Below are 10,423 nucleotides of genomic sequence, written 5' to 3'. Positions count from 1 at the left end.
AACCAGTTAATGCTGAAACTCCTTTCTGTGTTACTAGGTCCCGAATGCTGTTATGTAAGTGAACAAGTGACAACAAGTAATAAACTCTCTAGGAAAAAGATTTAAATTCATGCTTCCCTTTTCCACTCACAACCACCCTCTTTTATTACATGTTACAACTTTCTTATTAATCACACACATTGTACCCCTTTTATTGCATGCTACAACTTTCTTATTAATCACACACATTGTACAAGTCTAATTTCAATGAGACAGAAAGTTCCTTTCAAAGTTTCTTATTAATCACACAGATTGATGGATTCCCCTACTGTTTCCCCTGAAAAAAATGAGACAGAAAGTTCCTTCTTGGCTGAATGCAGGAACTGATCACTCAAGTTAATTTACCGGTCAATTCCCTCAATCTTGTCTTCAACCTCTGAGTAGAGCTCCCTGAGCCTTTCCAAGTTCTCCTCCGATGTCTCCCAGTAGCCTCTGCCACTGGCCTCTAGGAAAGTTTGGACCAGCTTCCTGAATGAATTGGGATTGGTGTCCATGAGCCTCTTCCTCATAGCCTCGTCTTCGACAAATGTGGCATTTGCCTCCTCATAAACCCAGTTGTCAACTTGTCTAGATTTTGCACTCCACCCGACAGTATTTGTGAGCCGCTTCTCAATCTCTCTGACTCCCTCGTAGCCACTTTTCATCATCCCCTCGTACCACTTTGGGTTTAGCAGCTTTGTCCTTGCATCAAGACGCACTGTCTCTGACAGTGCTCTCACCTGTGCATTTGTTGTGGTTGTGTCTGCTATGTATGAGGAAGGTGCCCGTCCATCCTTGCGCAGCCCTTGCACCAGTTTCGTCGGGTCTGAGTCAAAGTAGTGGCTCACATCTGTCAGTGAGATCTCTGAGGAGTCTAGGTTTTGGAATGTGGCATCTGCTGTTGCTAGAGCAAGCTCAAATGCCTTGCGCTTCTCCTTCGTGCCTGCCCCTGGAGCATCACTGTCAAATGCAAAAGACTTGCGACTCAGGTACATGACCTGGAGCTGCTTCGCGTCGGTCCATGATGCGTTCTCCACTGCCAAGTTCACATTCGATGAGTAAGAGCCTGACGCATTTGAGAACACCCTTGTCGCTGCCTCTCTTACTGAAACACCTAGCTCCGCTGCCTGCTCCTGGGCATGCTTGCGCACATAGTTCATCTCTACTGGCTCATCCAGTTCAACGACCATCTTCACTGCCTGGTCCAGCAGGTTCATCTGCATCAGAGTTGTTCCATAAGCACATTAATTCAGCAATGAATTTCTCTTGTCTATGCTAAGTATGTACAAATCGAAGGCAGCGGGGTATTCATACCTGGTTGATGAAAAGTTCTCTGAAGACACCCGAGCAATTGACGACGACATCAATCTTGGGACGTCCAAGCTCCTCGAGGCTGACAGGCTCCACACGGTTGACATGGCCAAAGGTGTCAGCAACAGGCCGGACACCAATCATCCACAGCACCTGGGCCAATGACTCACCGTAGGTCTTGATGTTATCAGTCCCCCACTAGACAAGTGCAATTGTCTCGGGATACTTGCCACCGTTGTCAACCTTTTGCCTCTCCAGCAGACGGTCTACAACAATTTTGGCACTCTTCATGGCAGCTGTAGTTGGGATTGCCTGAGGGTCAAGAGCATGGATGTTCTTCCCTGTTGGGAGAACCTTTGGGTTACAGACTGGATGACCACCAGGGCCAGGCTCAACATAGCTTCCCTCGAGGGCAAGCTTCAAGCTGCCCAGCTCATTGTCTGCCACAACCAGCTTCAAGCACTCTCCCAAGAATGCAAACAAGTTCCTCAACTTCTCTCTATCTGCCCTGATGAACTTGGTCTTGGACAAGTACTGCACCCATGGCTCTGAGAGACCAAAACCAAGAATGGTACTCAGTTTGTTGGCAACATCGACGACTTGCCCTTTGCTGTTTGTGGTCTTCTCAACAAAGGCAGTAATGGCACCACGTGAAGCTTCAGTTATTTGCCTCAGAAGTTCAACATCAGCTAGTATGCCCTTGTCGCTTCCCCTGTACGCATCCTCAATGTTCCTGCCCACTGTCTCAGCAAGTATGCCGGGTAGTGAGCATATGTCATCCTCTGGGCGGTCAAGTGCAGCTATGTTCACCAATGTGGCCACAGCTTCGATGGCACTTGGTGGCTCACCAATCACATGCAGACCACAGGGCAGGAGACGTGATTCTATTTCCATGATCTTTGCATACACCTTTCCAACTATAAGGTCACGCTCCTTTGGTGGGAGCTCCTCTCCTTCCTCGGGCAACGGGACATCCTTGTCAAGGTTACACTGTTTTGCAGTGCTAATGATTGAGCTCACAATCTGAGGGCCACGGCCTGTGTCCTTGAGAGACTGGTAAGAGGAGATGAGCTCTGAAAGCTGCTTGAGCCCCTTGTAGAGACCGGCATTCTCAGCTGGTGGTGTTAGGTAGCTTATGGTGTTCGCATAGCTTCGGCGCTTGGCAACGGTCGCCTCTGATGGGTTGTTTGCTGCATAGTAGTAGATGTTGGGGATGTTGCCAATGAGACTGTCAGGATAGCATGTATCACTCATCCCGACCTGTTTGCCTGGCATGAACTCAAGAGACCCGTGTGTACCAAAGTGAAGAACAGCATCTGCCTGGAAGATCTTCTCAACAAAGGTGTAGTATGCTGCAAGGCCATGGTGAGGGCTGGCAGACTTTGAGAATAGAAGCCTCATCGGATCACCTTCATAGCCAAAAGTTGGCTGCACGCCGATGAAGACATTGCCGTACTGCTTCCCATAGACAAGGAGGTTCTCACCGTCAGAATTGAGGTGCCTAGGTGGCTTGCCCCAGTTCTCCTCTAGCAAGAATGCATAGGAAGTGAGTGCCTGGTACTCCCGCACATTCATGCGATAAGCAACATTTAGGTTGGGACTGTTGAACTGGGCTTCCTTATCATGGATCACCTCCTCAATGAGAGCTTCAGGTGTGTCCGGTAGACCCTCAACATTGTAGCCATCCTTCTTGAGATCTTTGAGAACAGAGTAGATGGAGTTGAAAACATTCAGATATGCTGCAGTTCCAACGTTGCCCGTGTCTGGCGGGAAGCTGAAAACCGTGATGGCTAGTTTCTTCTCCTCCAGCAGACAGACGGACCAAAAGGTCAATTTTGAAACTTATGAATTATCCTGATTAATAAATAAGTATCAGTATTTTCACCCATGAGTATTATTTTTTCGTGAAAGTGCAAAACTGGTCACATCATTCAAAATTAAGGATTATGCACCCAAAGATTTGAAAATTGTCCTTAAATTATCTATTCCTTTGTCTAAAGGATTAGAACTTCAGTCAGTTGGCTGCTAAAGTTTATCATCTGTTATCATTTGACAATCTTCAGTCATGAGATGACATGTATTACATGGGCATTCATCAGGGTTTTTGTCAGTTATTTAAGCAGGCTTGTGGCATTTTTATGTATAAGATTTTTTTCAGGCAATAAAAGGCGCAAGATGAAAGAGCTAATTAATCAATTGAATGAGCAGTTCAGTAGTTGAGCCAGTATGTTGATCGAGATGTTTTTTTTACCCCAAATGTACTCCAAGAAGGTCAGAATTATCTGTTGTAACATTTACAGATGCCCTTTACCTCTATATCAGAATTTGCAATGTGTGCAGTACTAAATATTAATAATCAACATGAAATCGAGATGTTTTTTTTACCTCAAATGTACTCCAAGAAGAGAAGAAGGGCAGAATTATCGGTTGTAACATTCATTTGCCTATGATCTCTAGCAAAATTTACAATTTGTGAATAATATACAGTAACTGTGTGGAACGATAACCTTGGTTTTCCTCTTCAATTCTGCCCATCTGATTGCTCTAGTGCAGAGCTGCTCCACCCTCTTGTGCAATGCATGTGATTTCCCTGCATCAGACACAAGCAAAAATATTTCCAACTCGGCTTCAAGCCTTCAGGTACATGTATGTGCAAGAATTGAGAAAGCTATCAACTGCTACCCTGCAAACAAATCAGACCAAGAGGAATAGAGCAGCGGCTTGCCTGTCCTCGGGTCCCGGCCGACGAACACGATCGGCTCCATCCCACCGTCGAGCTCCAGAAGCGCGACCTGCAGCGCAATCTGGATTGGGTGAAACCCCAAGGTGCTGTTCAGCCACTCCTCGGTCGTCTGGAACACGAGCGGGAGCGCGACGATGTACGGCACGTCGAGCTTCTGCAGCGCGGCGATCGCCTTGGGGTGGTCCTGCCTCGCCGGCCCGCCGACGAGCGCGAACCCGGTCAGCGACACCACCGCGTTCACGAACGGCTTCCTGGTGACCGGGTCGACCAGGTACCGCTCGGTGGGTCCGGAGAAGTCGAGCCAGCCGGCGAAGATCGGTATGACCTTCGCGCCCCTCGCCTCCAGCTCCATGATCACGGCGACGTAGTGGCCGTCGTCACCGGTCACAATGTGGCTCCTCTGCAGGACCAGGCCGATCACCGGTGCGTTGGGATCCTTGAGCTTCTCATTGGCGTCCCGGCGCGTGCCGTACCAGTTGAGGTACTCCTTGACGTCGTCGTACATGGTGGGCGCGAGTTGGTACCAGATGCCGGCGTCGAGGTAGAGCACCGGGTCGTCGTACTTGATGTCGGCGCCCTTGAGCGCCGGCACATAGGAAACGACAATCATCTTGAGGAAGTTCTGAAGGTTGTCCGGCGAGCCACCGAGCCAGAACTGGAGGCTGAGGATGTAGAGGCGCGCGTCCTGCGCCTTGTCGGACGGCAGGTGCTTGAGCACCTTGGGCAGCATGCGCACCAGCTTGAGCATGCTGTCGGCGAAGCTGCCGGAATCCTTCTTGCGCTTGAAGAGCTGGAAGAAGGGGCTCTTGGACTGCCCCAGCTGCGACATGCTGAAGGAGCCGAGCTTGTTGAGGCGCATGACCTCCGGCATGGATGGGAAGACTCTCGTGTCTGGGATCAGGCGGTGTCGTCTCAGACCGAATCGGATAAGCGCGCCAGGTACAGAGACTCTCGTGTCTGCGATTTGATTTCGGAATCGGACTCCTCCCCGATTGCAACGCTTAGATGCTGCAGGGCGCTGCCGCCTTGGGCTCTATTAATATTTCTAAACAAGCATCACTTTGCGTCGGCAGATCAATCCACAAGCAAAGGGAAGGGGAGGTATCCACCCGCCATTACAAATTATTAGGTGCCCTGCCAGCAACCAAAACAGGATTTTTGGATCCACCGCGGTGCTTGGACTTGGAAGGGAGAGATGCCTAAGCGGCGGGGGCAGAACAACCAAAACCAACGCGGCGACAGTGACCTCGCGGGCAAAAGGTCACGGCCAGCGCGGCGGCGGAAGCACCTCTATCTGGTCTTGGATGACTGGAACAAGGGGTTCAGCGTCCATAAGATTGACACAGACAGTTTCGACTCCGACTCCGATGACGACCAGGGCCCCAGGGTTGCCGTTGCTGAGCATCTGCCCGAGCCTCCGGCCCTGCGGTTACAGTCACCAGGGCCTCATGTGCCCATGTTGTTCACCACCGCGGGCAGCAAGATTTTCGTTGTTACCGATGCACGCTATGGACAGACCCCTGCCCTCGTCTACGACACGGAGACAGCGGGACTGGCGATTGGCCCTGTCGTCCCTGCTCACCTGCAATGTGGCTTCAGCATCGTCGTGGCTGTCCGTGAAACGCTCTATGCATTCTCATCTCCCGCTTGTAACGAGCAGCTCTCTTTTGAGGTGATGTCGTGCGCGCCCACTGGCTTGCATGATCCAAGCGAGGAGGGCTGGTCCTGGAAAAGCTCGCCGGCACCACCGTCACCATTCGACATCTATGAAATCATCACCTCTTATGCCGTGCACCCGGACGGACATACCATCTACATGACCACGTCCTACAGGGACCGTCCGAACCTTCAAAAGAGCACCTACTCCTTCAACACCAAGTATTGTGCGTGGAGGTGGCATGACTGGGTTCTGCCTTTCCAAGGCCAAGGTCACTTTGATAGCGAGCTGGATGCATGGGTTGGGCTTCACATGGATGGCTACATTTGTTCCTGCCAAGTCACCTCCGACATTGGCAGCGAAACTCCAGTAGAGCTGGGCACAACGGAGCTGGAGTGGCAGATTGTGGTGGAGAAGTTTCTTAACGAGCAAACTGAAAGACACTTGAGGGCCTCTCTCACCTATATGGGCAGAAGCAAGTTTTGCCTCGTCCAGAGTGTGATACGCAAGGGAGCGAAGGAGAAATACCCATTGGATGACGACGACGGTTGTGTGCTCCATCTGACCATATTTGGCCTCAAGTACAATCATAAGGGAGAGGTGCAAGCGACAAATCACCGATCCACATGCTCCTACCGAGTATCTAGTCATAAAGATTACTTTTCTCCTAAAGCATTCTGGGTGTAGAAATAGTTTAGTTGGTTGCAACATGCTGCACCTCCCGAATCCACTATTTGGGTGTCACCTATGAAAAACTGGCGCATGTTGTGCATCCTAGATATAAATTATAGATTGTGGTACTGTAAAGAGAAATCGACCAATAAAATATTTTGTCCGTTTGAAAATTCAATGGTACCTGATTCGTTAGTTTTTATGTCAGTTCTGGAAAGCAAATTATGTAAGAGATATGCCTATAATCCTGGGTTTTAGTGATTAAGAATGCTGCTGCTTACTCTTGCTCTTTGCAAAATCATGCTAAACTTAGCTATAGAAGTTGAAATCTAATCTCATGAAGTGTCAAAAGAATTAATATTGTTAGGAAGAAACTCGGTAAGGACAGGAGGTGCTAAGGACCTTTTTAGCTTAATACTCTATTTGACGTGGATCTTTAATTTGTTGCTACTTCTCCATGACCGAACCACTTTGATGAACCATATGGCATCGTTATGTGATAGAATTGATTGCGAAAATGTTATTTTATTCCATTCTTTTGAGATCCTCTAATGCAGCAGAATAGGAATAACTAAAGTGTCAAAAGCCTTTTCTGGTTGTGCACCAACAGTTCTCCATCAAGAGATGTTCATTTTTAAATTGCCAGTGTCTTAAAATAATTACTCAGTCGAGGGAAAAACTAAGTCGGTGAGCAAAATTTTGATTGCTCACGAATCAACTAGCTGCAATATAACTTTATGCTATACTCGTATACTTGCACATTCAATTTTAAGGCCTTGAATTTGCATACGGACATCATCCCTAATCTGATTCAATGCCACATCTAAATTGTTTTACACAAGATCAAATCAAATTGATCCTGGCTGTTCACATGTGGCCCAAAAAACCTCAATTAAATTAGCATATTTGTTTAGAGATCAAACATGAATCGACACGCAAGGTTGTAAGCTAGGAATGGCAGCAGGTAGGACATGTTGTATATAGTGCGATAATATGAGCATATATTTTATTCCAAATAAACATATACAAAAGCATAACCTAGTGTACCTATTATACTGTATGATGCTATTTTATCGTATATTTACGCAAGTGTACATACACATGCATAAAAAAAAGAAAAAAAAAGAGAAAAAAGAAAAGGAAAAAAAGAGGAAGCCCAACGGGCCCAATTCATTTTGGACGGCTCGACCCTCTCCTTCTCCTTTCTCGGCCCAAGCTCCCCTCTCCTTTTCCTCCCTCATCGGCCCGGTCCTCTCTCCCCTCCCTCTCTCTTATCCACTCAGTCTCCTGGCTCCTGTGCTTCTTCCTTCTCTACCGAGCGCGTTGCCACCCGCTCGGCCGCCTGCTCCTCTCCCCGAGCCGCGGTAATCCATCGCACGTGCCACGTGCTCATGCCACCGCCCCTTGGCCAAGCCGCCCATGCCACTCCCATGCTTATCCACCCGAGCCGCCCGATTCCTGCTCCCCTCTATCTTTTCCCGCAAAATCGAAGCCAACCTCGATCTGATCCCTCCGCGTGGGAACCATAGCCACTGCTATAAAGGGGTGGGGAGGGGTGCCCGCGGAGGGGGATGTCACATAGAGAGGAAGAGGGAAGGAGAGATAGAGAGGACAAGGAAAGATCAATCAAGAGAGAGTTGAGACAGAGCCCCCCTGCTACACAGGTCTTCTCGCCACCGCCCATGGTCGTCCTTGTTGAGGCTCGATGTGGTGGGTCTCTACAGTAGCCCATCTCCTCTTCCCCTCCATCTTTCTGCTACAAGGCGTTGGCCGGTGCTTTCTGTCATGTCCGTGCAAGCAGGTGTGTGCCGGCGTTCATGCCATGTCCGTGCGAGGAGCAGGTATGCCAGCCAGCCTTCATGCCGTGTCCGTGCGACGAGCAGGTGTTTTGGTCAGCCTTCGTGCCATGTCCGTGCGATGAGCAGGTGTTTTGGTTGGCGCTTGATGTCGTGGTCGTGCGAAAGGCAGGTTCTTCGGCCAGCTTCATGTCGTTGCTGTCGAGGTTTTTTGGTTGGTCTCTGTGTGCCATGGTTGCCAAGGTGTACGGGTCTTTTGTTTCTTTGATCCGGGCAGCTTTGTGTCGTCGCCATGATCCATCACGCACCTACCGGGAGTCAAAGTGCCGCCGGTTGCCGCTAGGTGTTTGAGTGTCGCCGTGGCTGTGGAGATGCAGGTGTGGTTTCGACCAGCACTCACGTTGTGGCTGTTGAGATCTTTTGGATCGCCGGTGGTTCTTTGATCTTTGATGAGCTCCAGCCTTGTTGCCGTGACCGTGTAGGTGGGCTCCAGCCGGTTTCATGCCGTGCTGCCACCGAGATGAGGTTGCTGGTGTGCTTTGCCCGACGTGCTGTCCACCACTGATGTGTTCGCCCACGCGACGCCCCTGATGTCCGCTGTGGTTGTTGTCGTCGTGTGCTTTTGAGCTCCGGTCGGCGTACTGGTGTTTCTGGTCGGCATGTTGCTGACGTGCTGATGTTCCGATGAGTCATCGTTGGTGTGCGTCTTTCTATTGCTCCTTGTTTCGAGTGTTGCCGTGCATGCTGGCGCGTGCGTCTTTGCAGGTGCCCACTGTGTGCATTGATCGCTGATGTGTTCGCCCACGCGACGCCCCTCCCCTGACCTTCAAGTTGCAAGGACCTTTGGCTTTCACAGTACATTTGCTTATATATTTTTATTTGAATGTCGCACGTACATTGACGAAAATGTGGTTTTTGCATTTCTTTGTAATTTGAGCGTTACTTCAACTTCATTGGTACAGAAGTGTGTAACCCTCACTTTGGTTTTCTTCTTCTTTTTTTATCTTTCAAATCAAGGAGTTTGTCTTGTTTGCTTTGATTTAAGGTAAAGCAACACTTTGACTATTCCCTTTTGATTGTCTACTTTGACTTCGGTGCGAAGCTAGTAAGCTTAGGCTGCAACTTTTTACTATTCGAAGAGTTGATTAATCTCCGGAGCAAGGGCAAACACTCTTAGCCCTCGTCTTTTGTTCTGAGTCGAGAGGTGTGATGCCTTTTAAGGTCTAGCGACACCTTAACTTGCGAAGGTACTTAGCCTGCGATTGGTTTAGCAACACTTTGTCTTTATATCTCTGTAAGTCTATTTTGACTTCGATGCGGGGCTGGCACTTTTAGCCCCGTTTTTCTTTATGATCCGAGGACATGCTCTTTTATCCCTCATCTTTTGTTTCGAGATGTGCTGCCTTTTGTCTTAAGGTCAAGCAACACTCCGGCTTTTCTTTAGGGTTCATACCCGTCTTTAAGTCGAAGGGCAAGATGTCAGGCACACTGACATTCTTTACCTTAATTTTTCCTTGGCTGGTTGTGGCCCGCTTTGCTTTGTCGATTGGTGTGCATCCTTCAATCGAATGCTTGCACCGCTTCGACAATGAATTATGCAGCCATTCAATAGGAGCATGCGCTTTCAAGGGAGTTACTTTTTATAATCATAATGGTTTACAAAGGTGTCTATCTTGTTGAAATCCTCACACCCCAACGAAGGGTTCACCTGTGAGGAAAAAAGTACAACATATGTGCATGAATTTTAATGCTAAATATAAAAATGCATGAAAGTAAATGACTTCGTCTACTACTATGAATGTCTCTCTTGATATCTTTGGTTACACATGGTACTTGCGAAGGCTATTTGCATTCCAAGTATGCGAAATCTCTTCTCCTTCTAGAGTAGCCAAGTGATAAGACCCTGACCTCTTTGAAATCTTGACCAGGAAAGGTCTATCCCACTTACTTTGGAGTTTTCCCGCGGTCGAAGCATTTGGAAGCCTTCGGAGCACTAGGTCGTCAACGTATGCAGATACATTTTTGTCTAACTACGTCCTTAGCACAATTTGGACCATTCTCGCAAATGTTGCTCCGGCGTTCCTAAGGCCGAAGGCCATTCTTACATAGCAATATATTCTGAAGGAGGTTCTCAAACTTATTTTTGCTTCATCCTTCTTCGCCATCCAGACCTGATGGTATCCAGAATATGCGTCCAGAAAGCTTAGCATCTCACAGCCAGCTATA

General features: G+C 48.6%; 1 protein-coding gene and 1 pseudogene across 1 annotated transcript; one reads left to right on the top strand and one right to left on the bottom strand.

Moving 5' to 3' along the window:
* Positions 1-191: 191 nt before the first annotated feature.
* On the bottom strand, positions 192-5,188 carry LOC133892978 (magnesium-chelatase subunit ChlH, chloroplastic-like; annotated as a pseudogene).
* On the top strand, positions 4,936-6,540 carry LOC133892584 (uncharacterized). The gene has a single exon (XM_062333440.1). It carries the CDS (start codon positions 5,268-5,270, stop codon positions 6,414-6,416), a length of 1,149 nt encoding a protein of 382 aa, XP_062189424.1. The 5' UTR covers positions 4,936-5,267; the 3' UTR covers positions 6,417-6,540.
* Positions 6,541-10,423: the final 3,883 nt, after the last annotated feature.

Source organism: Phragmites australis, chromosome 15, assembly GCF_958298935.1.
Source record: "Phragmites australis chromosome 15, lpPhrAust1.1, whole genome shotgun sequence".
In the NCBI taxonomy this organism is placed as follows: Eukaryota; Viridiplantae; Streptophyta; class Magnoliopsida; order Poales; family Poaceae; genus Phragmites; species Phragmites australis.
This window is presented reverse-complemented; position numbering and strand designations above follow the sequence as displayed.

Bases quoted from the DNA above. Each gene is read 5' to 3' on its own strand.
- LOC133892584 (XM_062333440.1), top strand. From the start codon at position 5,268: ATGCCTAAGCGGCGGGGGCAGAACAACCAAAACCAACGCGGCGACAGT.